Source organism: Leuciscus leuciscus (assembly GCF_965113295.1).
Source record: "Leuciscus leuciscus genome assembly, chromosome: 14".
In the NCBI taxonomy this organism is placed as follows: Eukaryota; Metazoa; Chordata; class Actinopteri; order Cypriniformes; family Leuciscidae; genus Leuciscus; species Leuciscus leuciscus.
Window position 1 is genome coordinate 28,353,888 of NC_138738.1, and position 16,930 is coordinate 28,370,817.

General features: G+C 40.6%; 1 protein-coding gene across 9 annotated transcripts in view; it reads left to right on the plus strand.

Moving 5' to 3' along the window:
* Positions 1-16,930, plus strand: part of tns1a (tensin 1a) — a 129,680-nt gene that overhangs the window by 91,853 nt on the left and 20,897 nt on the right. For 7 of the 9 annotated variants that reach the window (XM_082136685.1, XM_082136687.1, XM_082136689.1 and 4 more), the window contains 13 exons: positions 599-637; positions 3,818-3,864; positions 4,587-4,758; positions 8,116-8,166; positions 8,286-8,408; positions 10,078-10,142; positions 10,242-10,325; positions 10,856-10,968; positions 11,700-11,760; positions 13,988-14,063; positions 14,198-14,327; positions 14,420-14,488; positions 14,609-14,725. In XM_082136685.1, coding sequence (XP_081992811.1) covers positions 599-637; positions 3,818-3,864; positions 4,587-4,758; positions 8,116-8,166; positions 8,286-8,408; positions 10,078-10,142; positions 10,242-10,325; positions 10,856-10,968; positions 11,700-11,760; positions 13,988-14,063; positions 14,198-14,327; positions 14,420-14,488; positions 14,609-14,725 — 1,147 coding nt within the window. Of the gene's footprint in view, positions 1-598; positions 638-3,817; positions 3,865-4,586; positions 4,759-8,115; positions 8,167-8,285; positions 8,409-10,077; positions 10,143-10,241; positions 10,326-10,855; positions 10,969-11,699; positions 11,761-13,987; positions 14,064-14,197; positions 14,328-14,419; positions 14,489-14,608; positions 14,726-16,930 lie in introns of those variants that run through there. The other 2 variants (XM_082136684.1, XM_082136691.1) reach the window with 2 other exon arrangements.

Sequence of the window (16,930 nt, forward strand, 5' to 3'; positions counted from 1 at the left end):
TCACTGGTATGAATCAAAATTGCCAACATGGCAAGAATAAATATTTAAAAGTATGTGAACCCTTTGGATTTACCTGGATTCCTGCCTGAAGTTGTCATAAAATTACATCTAGTACTGTGCTTTCCAAACCTGTCCCAGACCACTGCATTTTGTTGATTCTCCCTAATCTATCACACCTGGTTTAATTCATCTGCTTTTTATAGAGACTGCAATATCTGAATTAGTTGTGACCATTATGGAGACATCTAAAATGTGTAGAAATATGATAAACAAATTATATATAATTCAAAGTGGGTAAAAATTATTTTTTTATTCAAGATGTGTACAACACAATTTATCTGCAGCAAATTGTAAAGTTTAAAAGTTAACAAATTTGAGATTTCAGTATCCAGTACAGTATTCTACACATGAGAACCTGATATTGACAATGTGTTGATTACAATTGTTATTTACTGTAGGTAAAGAATATGGTGAGGGAACAAATCAAAAAAAAAAATTATGCTTAAAATACTGTACTGATATATAAAAAAATATAGCTGATGTTTTCAGTCACAGTTGTCTTTTTTCTACCTCTATCTCATTCTCTTTTTATCTGTAGGTAGCCACAGCCTGTGAATCTACAACTAACAACAGTCAGGTCAGCTCTTTTTTATTACTTATTTGCTTGTTGTTGTTTTTTTTTTTGCTCAATATTCCTCCTTCCATTCAGCACAGGATGAATTTGAGTTATTCGTGAAACAACACATCTTGTACAATTGCTTTATTACTACAGATTGGGTTGCTTTAGTTTTAGAGCTAGTAATACTAATAATTGTGTTTGATCTTATTCTGCCAGTTGTCTTAAACACTAAGGTCTCCATCACAATTTCAATTAAAATTACAATGAAATCGGCGATAATTTTATTTTTTGTCTTGATGCGACGTAAGTAATTAAGAACTAACTTTAATGCAGGCATTTCTATGTTTGTCACATCTTTTATGCAAATTACACCTTTTTTTCTGAACCTATATCATGTAACATGTAAATGACATTGCTGAGATATCAATGGAAGTCCATTCAAAATATCTCAAAGTAGTTGAAAAACGGATAAAATTTGGCATGAGTTCTCCAGATGTGCTGTTGTCCATGTGTATCACAAATTTGAACAATGTGGCAATAGCCATTATGGACCACACCAAAAAACAAATGGGTCATATCTGCTTAAACATTCATATTTATTATACTTTGAAAATATATGTGCAATTATACTTTATATTGGCAAAAGTATTGGGACACCCTTCCAAAGTCATTGAATTCAGGTATTCCAAATCACTTCCATGGCATGCAGACTGCTTCTACAAACATTTGTGAAAGAATGGGTTGCTCTCAGGAGCTCAGTGAATTCAAGCGTGGTACCATGATAGGTTGCCATTCGTGAAATGTCCTCAATACTAAATATTCCACGGTCAATTGTTAGTGGTATTATAACAAAGTGGAAGCAATTGGGAACAACAGCAACTCAGCCACGAAGTGGTAGGTCACGTAAAATCACAGAGTGGGGTCAGGGCATGCTGAGGCGCACTGTCACCTAGTGACCAATGTTACATAAAATAAATCAGGTCCCAGCCACAGAAACAGAACAGACAGTCAATGTGCGGATACAACAAATAATCTTTATTGGGATAGCAAGCACTAACTAGAAATAATGTTACGTAGGGGAAAGAGTTCACTAAAATGATGTCTCTGAAGCCGTTTGGAAAGAGGCTAAGGTTCGGTGGCTTCACGACAGTTCGCTCCAGCTGTCCTCCCTCCAAAAAGTCAAGTGGACACGTCCAGAAGGTCACGGCAGTCGTCCGACCCACAGGAGAACGTTACGGTACTCTCAGCGACAAACAACAAACGCTGAGGGAGATTCCGGTGTAACCAAGGCAGTCTTCCCAGCAACACTGGGCCCAGGGATCCAAGATGGATAATCCAGAGGCTAGAAGAGAGCACCACGAATGACCACCAACAGCACAGATAGCAGGTCACACTTACACTGTAGTACGATAAAATATAATTACAGCCCTTCAGGCAGCATTAGAGAGGGTTGAGGGAGGTTCGAGGATTAGAGAGCGTCGAGGGAGGTTCGAGGATAGCCACAATCTTCAGGACAATGCCAGCCACTGAACCCATAAGACAGGTATTGCTGAGGCTAAAAGCAAACGACCACAATGAACACCAACACCACAAAAAATGGACACACATTCACAATGTGTGGTAATAAAATATATTTACGGCCCTTTAGGCAACATTAGAGAGCGTTGAGAAATCCAGCTGCAGTATACCGGTCGTCCCAGAGATGCCTGGGAACTTGGGCTTCATGTGCAGAGCAGGAAAGTGCATAGAACACACAATGGCAGCAGATCAGCAGCCACCAGGCAAGGCCACTCTCTGTTCCAAAGAGCCAGTTTTTATCTCCTTCAAACTAGGCATGGCCAGCTGTTAGAGAATTAGTCACTAATTGCCATTATCAGCAGCAATGCAGAGGCAATAATAAAGTTACTCAAATCACAGGAAGTGTCGTCCAAATATGGGCAAAAAGGTGGAGCATGGTGAAAAGTTCTAATGAATTAATTAAGTCACATTAGCAGGGAGGAAGCACAGTCCAAATATGGGCATAATAATAAAACAGGAAGCGGGTTGCCAGGTTTGTCCATGAATAGGTGTCTATAAAGAGTCAAGCAGGGCAGATTAAGAAATAGAAACCCACTACAAATTCAGAGTGCCAATATATTAATGCACACAGTAAACACCATCACACATGACACTGCACAAAATAAGGCCCAAATGTCTCTGATCAAAAACAAACAAAATACTGAGTCAACCCGTGACACACAGTGTGCAGAAGTCGCCAACTTTCTGCAGATTCAATAGCTACAGACCTCCAAACTTCGTGTGGCCTTCAGATTAGCTCAAGAACAGTGTGTAGAGAGCTTCATGGAAAGGGTTTCCATGGCCGAGCAGCTGCATCCTAGCCTTACATCACCAAGTGCAATGCAAAGTGTTGAATGCAGTGGTGCAAAGTGTTGAATGCCGTGGTGTAAAGCACACTGCCACTGGACTCTAGACCAGTGGAGATATGTTCTCTGGAGTGACGAATCACGCTTCTCTGTCTTGCAATCCGATGCACGAGTCTGGGTTTGGCGGTTGCCAGGAGAACGGTACTTACCTGACTGCATTGTGCCAAGTGTAATGTTTGGTGGAGGTGGGATTATGGTGTGGGGTTGTTTTTCAGGGGTTGGGCTTGGCCCCTTAGTTCCAGTGAAAGGAACTCTTAATGCTTCAGCATGCCAAGACATTTTGGACAATTTCATGCTCCCAACTTTATGGGAACAGTTTGTGGACCGCGCACCAGTGCACAAAGCAAGGTCCATAAAGATATGGATGAGCGAGTTTGGTGTGGAGGAACTTGACTGGCCTGCACAGAATCCTGACCTCAACCCGATAGAACACCTTTGGGATGAATTAGAGCGGAGACTGCGAGCCATGCCTTCTCGTCCAACATCAGTGCCTGACCTCGCAAATGCGCTTCTAGAAGAATGGTCAAAAATTCCCATAAACACACTCCTAAACCTTGTGGAAAGCCTTTCCAGAAAAGTTGAAGCTGTTATAGCTGCAAAGGGTGGGCCAACTTCATATTAAACCCTACGGATTAAGAATGGGATATCATTAAAGTTCATGTAAAGGCAGATGTCCCAAAACTTTTGGCAATATAGTGTATTTGTGGAAATATGTGCAATTATATTTGTGGAAATATATGTGTGGATTTTTTTTCTTTCTGTCATCTAGAACCAGGGATCCACAAAGTCTCCCAATATGGACTCAAAACGAAGACCATCCAGGTATGCATGCTAATATACACTGACATCATATCCTGGAGTTTTGTAGAGTTTTGTCATTCGTCCTAGCCATTGATCTGCGGTGATCAAGTTCAGTATTTAAATTGATTTGGTTAGTGTAAATTGAATTGAATAATTTGCGATGATTTCTGCTGACAATTCAGCAACAATTGCAAAGACTTCAAATGACGGCAACTTTGGATCGACATACAAAATCTATCAAATAGTATCCTTACATTGTATATTATCTTTATAGTGTAATCATTATGAGCACAGTTTGTAATTGCTATGCTACCTAACACGTTCGCTGTGTCTGCTTAACTGAATATATGACATTAACTAAGCACATGCCATATTATGTTATAGTTGTGTATTACTGCCATATGGACATTATTTTGACACTTGACATTATTTACTTTGTAAATTGTAACACTGAAACAAGCTTTTTTTTGTAAAGCTGCTTTGAAACAATTTGTATTGTGAAAGGTGATGTATGGTCTGTGTGCTTATGCAATATGTCTGGTATACGCTATCATCTCCCCTATGGCTGGTTTATCATATTATTTTGTTTTATATCGTATATCTTTGTGTCTTAGATCAATAAACAGCAAGATGTTTCTACACACACACACACAAAAAAAGAAACATGCCCAATTACACTATATAAAGCAGGTTATCTGCATCTTTTATTTAGTCTCTAGCATTTGTTATTTCTCTTCCCTAAGGAGCCTGAGTCTGATGCAAACAATGGAAGAAATTAATGAGGTGGACCTGGTCTACATCACAGAACGCATAATTGCTCTGTCCTTTCCTGGTGGAACAGAGGAGCATAAATACAGTGTACACCTGAGGGATGTGACCAGCATGCTCCGTTCTAAACACCAGCAGCACTATCTTGTAAGGATCCTCCAAACCTTGGAGTAATTGACAGTCCCAAAAGAAAGAGAAAAGAAGTTCTAGAAAAGTTCTAGTACATTCTTTTTGGTGAATTGGAGTTTAGTGTTCCCTTTCAAGGGAACTCGAGCTGCGTCGAGACGCTGTGGGAACGCCCTTGTATGATTGCGTCGTGAAGCACGTGTATAATCAGTCCAATGGTGTGACGAGACATCATTGGCGGGTGACGTCATAGACCAGGAAACTATAAAGCACACATGAAAACAAACTCCTTCTTCGAGGAGGAGGGTGCTGCTGCTGAGGCACAGTGGCGACGCACATCTTGGGACTCGCAAATGGATCTGACAGCGGGGTTTGAGACAGGCCCAGCCCTATCTCAGCCTTCACCTGCCAGATCCAGTGCCTTATCTCAGGGAGAAGCACGCGCTGCGTTTTCTTCTCCCCGAGCTGAGGCACCAATGCTGCGATTATCCAGTTCTGAGGAACTGGATGTCATCAGCATTGATGAAGGGGATTTTGAGGATTCGCCATCTCATACCCCTGCTGATGAGGAGCTTTTGGAGGTTGTGACTCGTACTGTTGCCAAATTAAATATAGATTTTGCGAGCATGATTGCAAGCTGATCTGTTTAGGGACATGGATGATTGTGAGGAAGTCAGCGCTGTCTCTCACCAGATCTGGTGGCCACGGAATGACATTTATGGCTGAATTTGTCTGATATGAAAGATAGAGACAGATCTTTTCTTCTGGATGCTCTGCTTTCGCCTTCGGGTCTATTCGGTGACACTATAAATACTGTCGTCGTTAGATTCCAGGAGGCGAATAAGCAATCAGCGGTATTCCAGAAGTTTCTTCCTCGCCGATCTAATGTCCCTGAGACTGCTAGGTGGGAGCAGTCTTGGCCGTCTACAAGCTCCTCGCAGCACAGAGTGCAGCAAAAGCAAAGCGTCGCCACTCGGGCTCCTCCCCAGTCGGGGGGGGGGGGGGGGGGGGTTGGGCTGGGTGGCAGTCGCAGTTGAAGCTGGTTAGAGGCAGGCAAGATCTGAGGACTGTCATCGTCTCTAAGAAGGCTTCGACAAAGAAGAAGTCCTGACGCCGAGGCTATTAGACTTCTGAGGGTGAGACTTCATGGCAGCTGCGTCCAACGTAATAACTTTTGGCCTCCTGTATATGAGACTCCTGCAGTGGTGGCTCAGGACCAAGGGGTTTTCTCCGAGGGGAAATACATTTTGCAAGATCAAGGTTACGCGGCAATGCCTATGTGCCTTAATCATGTGGAAGAAACCTTGGTTCCTCACCCAAGGCCCAGTGCTGGGGGCTTCTTGTCGATGCGTAACACTTCTGGGAGTTCTGGAGACGGTTCGCCAGGAAGGGGCCCGTCTGTTACTAGTAGCCCGTACTGGCCGGCCCAAGTTTGGTTTTTGGACCTGGTGTCCCTTCTAGATGGCTCTCTGATGGAGATTCCGAGCAGTAGGGACCTGCTGTCCCAAGCAGAGGGCACGATTTATCCCCCTCGCCCGGAGTTGTGGAAACTGTGGGCTTGGCCCCTGAGGGGGCCCAGCTCATAGAATCAGTTCTCTCGACCGAGGTTTTGGAGACCATACTCCAATCCAGAGCTCCCTCCACAAGAAGACTGTATGCACTGAAATGGAACTGTTCTCTGCTTGTTGCGGAGAACGCCAACTGAATCCTGTTAACTGCCCTGTTGGTATAGTACTCGATTATCTGCAAGAACGTTATCTCCTTCCACCTTGAAGGTGTATGTGGCGGCTATATCTGCTTACCATTCTCCTCTGGGTGGTGCATCATTGGGGAGAGATCCTCTCATTACTCGTTTTCTTCGTGGCACTCTGAGGCTGAGGCCTGCACTGCACACTAGAGCTTACGTACACAGAGCTGCCCTGTGGTGTAAATCGAATCAACTATTCGTCTGTTTCGGGTCACCAAGAAAAGGTTACCCTGCATCCAAGCAGAGGATGAGTGAGTGGGTAGTCGAGGCTATCTCACTTGCTTATGAAGCGGCTGGTCAGGCTTAACCTTTGGCTCTCCGGGCCCATTCTACCAGGAGTATGGATGCCTCAAAGGCTTTATTATCAGGGGTTTCCCTTCTTGACATCTGTGATGCGGCAGGCTGGTCCTCACCGTATACATTTGTTAGATTTTACGACTTGGATCTAGGCTCCACTCCAGGGTCTAGGGTCCTTGCTTCATAGGGTGTACTCACACTAGCCAGTTTGAACCGTGCCCGAGTGCGTTTGACCTCCAAAGCGCGGTTCGTTTGACTAGTGTGAGTGCTCCGAACCGTGCCCGGGCGCGGCTCGATTAGCCGGCCCTGGCCCGCTTGGAAGAGGTGGGCCAGAGCACGGTTCAGTTGGACTCGGGCGCGGTTCGCATGCAGTGTGAGCGCTAACCGTGCTGGACTCCATTGTGTTCAGTGAGAGCGCCGCTCTTCCTGTTTATCCCGAAACCGTCGCACCATAATGAAGTAAGCGTGCTCCGGCACGAATGCTGAAACCCTATGTGAGTGCAGGCCAGAGGGGGAGTGGGGAGGGGGGACAATCGTACTCGGGCCCGGTTCATGGCAACCGTGCCTAGTGTGAGTACACCCTTAGTGTGCGCAATGATTTCACACAGAACAGGCATTTGCTATTATGGCGTCGTGGGTATGGTGTTCCCACCACGTCTCGATGCTGCTCGATTTCCCTTGAAAGGGAACGTTTCAGGTTACGTATGTAACCCTGGTTCCCTGAAGAGGGAACGAGATGCTGCGTCGCCCTGCCATACTCCCTTCATGCCAGTGATCGACTTGCTTCGCCCTATCAGCGCAGTCTGTTTTCAGGTGTGCTTTATGGTTTCCCGGTCAACCCATCTAAGACGTCTCGTCACACCATTGGACTGATTGTACATGTGCTTCATGACGCAATCACACAAGGGCGTTCCCACAGCGTCTCGATGCAGCGTCTCTTTCCCTCTTCAGGGAACCAGGGTTGCATATGTAACCTGAGACGTTTCCCTGTATTATTAACTGATCATAATGTGGGGGGTTCTTGCTCCGTCCATGCAGTAAATGCATGTTCTTGAATGAGCAGAGGTTTTTTGCCTATTTACTTCTCAGGTAATGTTAATGGATTGACATGGTTTGAAAATCAGTCAGCACTGTACAAATGTATCTTCATATTTATAAGTAAAGCTACATATTACAAGTAAGCTTCTTTCTATGACCAAAGGTCCAATCTATTCTTCAAAATATGTGTTATGTTTTTTCTGAAGAAGAGAATGCATACAGGTTTGGAATTAGGATGAGTAAAGAGGATGTTCTAGAAGCAATTAATGTTTAATGGTTTTTGTTTCCAATTTCAGCTGCTTAATCTCAGTGAACGGAGGCATGACATCACCAAGCAGAACCCAAGGGTGATCTTTTTAATATTTATTTACAGTATTTCTATATTTATTTATTTACTTTTTATTTTACAGTTCCTGTCAGCTTGTGGTCTTAGAGTTGATTTTATGTATGTGTGCATTTATGACAGGTGCTGGATTTTGGTTGGCCTGATCATCATGCTCCTGCTCTAGACAAAATTTGCAGTATCTGTAAAGCCATGGACACCTGGCTTAATGCAGACCCTCACAATGTAGTGGTACTGCACAACAAGGTGATTATCATATCACACCTGTCCTTATAGGCACCCAATCTCCACCACCCTCGCTTTGCATGCTGTCCGGACTGACGTGCAGTTGTTAATTAGTATGCTGTAATTGGAACTTTTACAATGAAGTATAAAATGGAATTTACTAAATGAAGATGATGTTTTCACGAATTGGAATTTCATATTTTATGTTGCTGGTTTGTTCGCTGTAGTAATCTGCTCACAACTGGACACACAGAAGGATTCTTGTCTTATCATCTCCGTAATTGCAAAACCTGATTTCACCAAGTGCAACATGTTCCTGGATCATCATCTTTGTTGATCCTGGAACCAACATTCCAATCAACCAATCAGATTTGAGGGACAAGTTTAGAGTTTATGCCAAGTTTAGGCTTACAAACGGTTTGGTGCTTCTACATCAGTGTTATTCGCCTATCATTTCCCTCTGATTTTAGGGATGACTTATGGGTAGGGTTAGGTTCAGGAGTTATATGGTTAAGACAAAATTTTCAGACAGGAATGTTGTTCCAGGATCAACAAAATATGTTGACCCAGGAACGTGTCTAACTCGGCAAAATCAGGACATGCTGGGCTTTCTAGACATCTGCAATCTAGTTAAGATATATAATGATGAAGATAATTATTACCAGAGGTGACATAATCCTTTTGTGTCATATCCAGAACAGCAGTCATGGTGCTGTTAAAGGGATACTCCACTTTAAAATGAAAATTCTGTCATCATATACTCCCCCTCATGTTGTTTCAAACCTGTATGAATTTCTTTCTTCTGCTGACCAGAAAGGAAGATATTTAGAAGAATGTCAGTAACCAGACAGTTTCTGGTACCATTGACTTCCATAGTAGGAAAAAAATATATATACTATGGAAGTCAATGGTACCAGAAACTGTCTGTTTACTGACATTCTTCTAAATATCTTCCTTTCTGTTCAGCAGAAGAAAGAAATTCATACAGGTTTGAAACAACATGAGGGGGAGTATATGATGACAGAATTTTCATTTTAAAGTGGAGTATCCCTTTAACAATTGATGGATATCTAAAGTTATAGTTTTTTTTCACCTAATCTCTTTGTAGAGAAAAGTTGGTGACACATCTGAGTTGTTGCTATGTTTGCATCCATGGACATAATCAAATTTTCCTTCAGTTTCCCATGATCAAAGTTAGCAGTTAACCACTTGAAGGATACCTGCACATATTTCTGATGCTTAATAACTTATATTCAGTGATGTCATCATCAAATTCACAGATTCAAATTGGCTTTTGCACCAAACCGGAGAGGCCATACTAAGTGGCTGTAATTCATACTCACTCAAACAGCTACTTAAAAATTATTTTCAAGCACATAAGGTAATGTTATTGAAACATATGTGTGTAGCCATGTCCATTTACATCAGAGATGTGCTGCTGCTGGCTGAACAGTTTTCATTCATATTTACACAAACAATTCCAAACATTCTTTTCCCACAATTTTGCCGTCAGCCAGTCTGTGTTGTCATTGCATAATTCAGTAATAATGCCATGGCATGTATGGCTCATGTGATTGGCTTAAAATATACTGTGGTCCCATAAGCCAAGATGGCATAGTTCAAATGGCGGTGCCTGCTTTGTTTTCACTTTGCATATTCTCCTTTATAAATCTGGCACAAATTCATACAGGGAAACTGGGGGAGAACTGGTGTGGTGGTTGGTGCCTATATGCACTACAGTAACATATCTGCCAGGTAGGACATGTCTATTTTTAAACATTTTGGTGTGTTAGATACGTTAGAGAGGACCCTGCATCTGTGTTGAGTGTTTATGTTTTGTTTTCATATTTTCAGTGCTGACCAGGCATTGGACAGGTTTGCCATGAAGCGTTTTTATGAAGATAAAGCCATGCCCGTCGGCCAGCCTTCCCAGAGAAGGTCAGCAATGACTGATTACCCTGTCACACAAGCCTATTTTGACTCTGCACCACAATATCCATGCTAATTTTTTAATTTATAATCATGGAATTAAACATATTGCCCGCTGAACCACACTGTGACTTGCTATTTTTTTTGGGTGAAATAGGTAATTGTGCTTTAGATGTCTGCGAATCACATCACATTGCAAACTCTAAAGTGAGTCCATGCACTTGCAGTTTTAGGATTGAACCAGCAGATGATACCAAAGTACATGGAACATAAAATTATGTCTAATTAGCCATGATGTTGAATGTCAACCAATATGAACAATGATTAATACATTCCCTATAATTTGAGTGGCATTTGGGGGAATTTAATGCCAATTTGGAACTTTGGGAAGAAAATGATGAGAGAGAATACATTTTCCATAAAGGCTCCAAAATACAACAAAGCATTAATGTGATGGTGATCACTAAAATGACATTTATACTTTTGCTGAATTTCCATGTGGTTTTATTTAATTGTTTCCCTTCTGTAATGCTGTATAGGTATGTGCATTACTTTGCTGGTCTCCTTTCTGGGCACATAAAAATCAACAACAAGCCCCTGTTCCTTCACCATGTCATCATGCATGGCATCCCTAATTTTGAGTCTAAAGGAGGTAGGTGCAAATACTGCTACAGATTCAAATCCATCAGTGCAATTTATGTTTATTGTACTATGTTTGAACAAGTGACCTTAAAGGGATAGTTCACTTTGAAATAAAATTTTGGTATGTTTTAGCTTACCTCAAGGGCATCCAAGATGTAGGTGAAATTCCGCAGTAATTTCAATTTTTATATTTTTAGGTCAAACCGTTCTTGTCTGTCAGTCATATAATGCAGGTCGATGGTCACTGTCTCAAAGAGCATGCACAGAGTCCAAATTAAAACAATTCCCCATCGTCCAAATTAAACAATTCCCCATCGTAAGTACACATTGATGGCCTAAGACACGAAACGAGCGGTTTGTGTGAGAAAACGAACAGTATTTATATCGTTTTTACCTCTTATACACAGCCACGTCCAAGTGATCTGAGGGCGCGGGCGGGTATAGATATATACACTAGATGTCGCCTTGGCTACGGTTTCATTCCAATGAACTGCAGTAGCCAAGGCGACTTCAATAGTATATATATGCTCTTTGAGACAGTGACCCTAATAGACCTGCATTATATGACTGACAGACAAGAACGGTTTGACCTAAAAATATCAAAATTGAAACTACTGCGGAATAAAAGACACCTACATCTTGGATGCCCTTGAGGTAAGCTAAAACATACCAAAATTTAATTTCAAAGTGAACTATCCCTTTAAAATCAGTGATGTGCTTTACTATATCTAACCCTGTCAGGTTGCCGACCCTTCCTCAAAATCCATCAATCAATGCAGCCTGTGTACACTTCTGGAATTTAGTAAGTAAAATGCTTCCTAGTATGTATGCTAAATTATTTTAATATGTAAAGTGTGGTTGTGATCTCATTATGTTATATATGATGTCTGATTGTAGCACACATACATTTTCGTTTATGTAGAGACATGTACATCTTACATCACTGGCAGCTTCTAAAATATAAGCAAACTTTAGCAAATACGTTTCAAGTTAAGACAGAAAAATACATTTATTTTAGTCAATAGATAATAAAAAAATCCAAAGAAGTGTATCTAACAGATGAGGTTTGTGAAGATCAGAGTATAGAGAAAGAAAGGCCCAAAAGAAGTAAGATGAGTATTAAGAGATCAAAAGATAAGATAAATGAGTATATGATATCAAAAGTACCAAAAAAGGACATTCATAAAAAGAATAAAATTTGAATAAATTCAAATATGAAGGATTTCGCACACACCAGTATTTAATCAGTTTGATTATTTAAATGTGTTCAATTCCATCACATTTGATTAACAGATTTACCTGATTTGACATTATAACGGTTCAGTGTGAACTCTTTTGCCGCATTTAACTTGTTTTGAAGGAAGTTTATGTTTGAAGGATGTTTACATTCACGAGAGCACCATGATACATGCGTGTTGTGTTGGCGCGAGAGCAGACGTCATTGCATGAATGGGCATTGGAGATTAATATTTTGTAAATAAAGTGGTAATTAGTTTTTTGTCCGTTTTTTGTGTAAACAAAAGAATTTGCGTCGCTTCATAAAATTGAGGTTAAACCACTTGGGTCCCATGGATTGCTTGTACAATGTCTTTACTACCTCTCTGGGGCTTGAAAGTGGTAGTTGTTTAGGCTGTCAAGTGGAGGGACAGAAAGCTCTCAGATATCATTAAAAAGATACTAATAATTGTTGCAAACTGGTACACAGAATATTAGTGCATTCCTGGAACTGGGCATCGTTACACTACATCCTTATGCATCGCTTTCTGCCAGGACTTTTGGACTTTTTTTCTGCCAGGACACATGCTTTTCCCTAATCACCGAAGTGACCTCGGTTAGCAGTAGCATTAGCCATCAGGCAAGTGTTTTTTAAATAAACTCCTGATGTACTTACAAACTTTCCAATGCCTCGTTTTATGAGTACAGAACCTATTTGTACTACTGTAACCCTAGGTTAATTTTACTCCGAACCATCCCTTTTACAAAAAAAAAAGTTGTTTTAGGGTTTAGTTACCCTTTAATGGTTTGGAACGAAATGAGGGTGAGTAATTAATGACATAATTTTTATTTTTGGGTGAACTAACCGTTTAATCATTTTATTTTTGTTATATTTTGGGTTAAAAATATGTGTATAATAGTATATGGTGACCTATTGTAAAATTATTATTACTTTACATGTATATGCCTTCTACGTTTTTATATTGTTGAGAAGTGGTTACGTTTAGGATAGGGGTGATGTTAGAGGCTCAAAAAAAAAAACCCTAATGGCCTGGTTTCACAGATTGGCCTTAGATTAAGTCAGGATTAGGCCTTAGTTTAATTAGAACATTTAAGTAGCTTTTATAAATGTGCCTTAGAAAAAACATTACTGGTGTGCATCTTGAGACAAAACAATGGCACTGACATATTTAAAGATATGCCAAATTGCTTTCGGTTAAAACAGCTCAAACATGCATTTTAGCTGGGACTAGTTTTAAGCCTTGTCTACTAGGGGTATAAATGTTACAAACACATAATTATGAATTATTATAAAATCAGGGTGAAAGTGTGCATACTGTAAGCTACTGTATATTAATATATGTGTGTGAGAGTCTGGTATAACATCTGTTGCCCTCTTGTTAAGGGATTAACCTATTTTAATCTGTACCTCTGTGTGTATGTGGAAGTTGGCAGAGACAGTGACAATGACAAGGCTGCAGTTCATTTGTTTAACGTTTGAATGATAGGGTCCTCTGTGTTCTCTGCCCTGGCCAAGAAAAGATCCTTGAATTATTTTCTCATCTGATTTTTGCGCCAAACACTTGTCCATCTCTTTTTCTATCTGTGTTTTTATGGCATTAATATCCTGTGTAACTCCAGAAATTCCACTACTGCTAGTTAATTTTTTATGTTCTTGTTCAGCAGAGGATAATATTTTAACAAGCTAGTCATCAATTTAGGCTTAGTTTGTATAATTCAGCATCGAGACAGTTTGAAGTATGCCTGTAATAACCCCATTCATAATTTCTTCCCCTTCCCTCTCTGTTTTACAGTAACGTTCAAGGCGACAGCCATACAAGCATCTGTATCACCATTGAGCCTGGCCTGCTACTAAAAGGAGATATACTGGTAGGAAGTGCAACAGTACCAATATCAACACCAAAATTATTGTTATAGTTGAAGAAGATTCCAATAAATATATTTTCCATACTCTCCCAATATGTTTCATTTTCTGTCCCTTTTTCATATCCTCCATCCTGAAGCTGAAATGTTATCACAAGCGTTTTCAAAACCCCAGTAGGGATGTGATCTTCAGAGTACAGTTCCACACATGTGCATTACACAATTTAGCTCTGGTCTTCACCAAGAATGACCTTGATGAGGCATTTAAAGGTTAGTGTGCTTTATGTTTATTAACTGAGAATAAAAAAAAGACTAAACACCACCACAGTGGCATGCAGACTGATCATAAATATGTGATTTAGCAGATGAGAGGTTTCCTGAATATGGGAAGGTGGAGTTTATCTTTTCTTTTGGTCCAGAGAAAATCAAAGGTAATTTAATATTACCAAAACTGTAGTTTGTATATCTTTTCTGCACAGAGATAAGATCTTGATAAAAGAGATCCACATGCTGCAAGGCCTCAACTCAAAGTTATTTTTTGTCCCTCTAAGGGTTGGATCATCTACAGAACGGACCTAGTGTCTCTGTGGACTACAACACCCAGGATCCTCTGGTCCGCTGGGACTCTTATGAAAACTTCAACAGGAGATTTGAAGACATTAAAGATGGTGAGAGGAACTATTCTTGGTGTGCTCAGGCTCAAGGTGCTGACTGGTCAGATATCTGTGTTATCTGAATCTTGTGGTGATTCTGAGATTTGTATACATTTTTTTGCTGCAATTGACGGTGGGAACAAGGTCAAAATGTAATGGTCATTTGGCCTTGTATGTACATCATGTTTCATTTCCTTTTACATGCTGTGGGGTAATGGAATGATTGTGCTCTTGGCGAAGGCAGCTTCTTTATAGAACTAGAGGGGGTCAGTTGTTCTGCTAGCTTGCTGATTGGCATAAACACCCAAGTGAACAAGGAGGGCTAAATGAGATATATGGATTCTCCTCTCATTGCTACTAGAAATCACCTGAAGACTTGTTTCATGGATTATAATTGTTCTTCTGGGTATTCAGCATATTGTAGATTTGATAAAGTTATTTGGATTTATGATAGGATAGCTGTTTGGTTATTTTCATCCATTAAAAAAATAAAAATAATAATAATAAAAAATGGTGTATCGGGTCATTAGGACACTTATCCCCTTGGCTTAATTTTTTATTTTTTTTAAACCATGTGGTCTGCCATAAAGAGCCATTCCCATGCCTCCTGCCAATCAGAGTTTTAAATAGCATCTAGAGAAATAGAAGGCGTCAGTGGCCCTGCTGGCAGCCCCAGGGAGGGGTGGAAAACTGACACTCCTCTCTTCAGTGTCCTCCTCTGGGAGGAAGGGCTGGTGGGTAAGGCCAGGAGACGTGGGTACCCCAAAACACACACACACACACACGCGTGTGCGCACACACACACACGTGCGCGCGCAGTTAAATCCACAATGGATACATTGACAGTAAAGGAAAGATTGGTGCAGTCTTGACATAGACAGGGCTTTGGAAAATGGCGCAAAGCCCTAAGGAAATCCACAATTACAAAGCCCAATTAAAATTAATCTCTAATGGAGCTGCATACAAATAAATAACTATACAGTGTACTGTGTAGATAAGCAACTTGCTTATAACTCTCCTGTTATATTCTTGTCCTTTTTATGGATTTCTAAATTATCTAATCTTGCCAGTCACAACACAAGAGTAATCATATACCGGTATAGAAGGCTGCTTACCTCATTACAGTGACAATTTTTCCAGCAACCCTCTACCTCCCCATCTCAACCATCTCAAGCCATTTTATTACTAATATTTATTTAAGGAAGTTCAGGGGTGCTTAGAGCTTGAGTCAAGTTTGGTAAACCAAATATGTAAACCTTTATCTCTCTCGAAAGGATTATATATTAAAATGGCATGCAACATGTAATTTACATTTTTGGCAAAACTAAATTAAAAGCTAAATAAACTGGAATGTTATCAGACACTTAACACAACTTAAGACACAAAGCAGCCATTGAAAAGCGCAGACACAGACAAACATTGCTTTTAAAGGAAGAAAGAGTCTGCTGAGGTTAAGGGACACTTTTTACTTCATAGTTTAGAGAGTTTAAGCGATATTAGACTCTCAAATCTCTTTCTACATATTTCAATTTGTGTGTGTTTCCAGGTAAAGGGTATGTGGTGTCCGTGTGCGTATTCCTATGACAGAGACAGAGGGGTGCTCTGGGGCAGTATAGCCACCAGGGCTTGTTTACAGCTCAGGCTCCCATATTTGGCTGCTGCACAGCTTCATGGCATTTTTGGAATGACTAAGAGGGAAGTGTGTGGAACAGATAGAGAGAGACAGAGAGAGGTGACTGTGGCTCTTAGTCAGAGTGACTCACAAAAGAAATCGACTGATTAATGAACTAGACACAATGATCTCACAACGAAGACATAGAGACTGGCAAAGTCTCTGGTGAGCAGCGCTTAATACCGTTTTTGGAATCAGAACTGAATTTTATTTTCCATTGGGCTTGAAAGTAGGTGAGTGTTACAGTCGAAGTACCCTCATTCAAACTATCTACTCATTCTCAATGCATGTATATGTGTGCGTTCAAGTGACTAGGTGTAATTATTATGTTCTGCTACTGTATATCTTTTTTGGGGTCTTGTCACAAGTAATTTTATCATCTGTGCTGCTGTGTGATACGTGATGTTTTTTGTTGTTGTTTTTTTTTTTTAGATTATTGCAAATCTGTTTGACCCACCATCTTAGATAATACGTGCTTTTTAAGGACATGTGGTTTTTCACTAGTTTCTGTAGGTCTTTTCTATTATTTTTATAGCAACGCAATAATC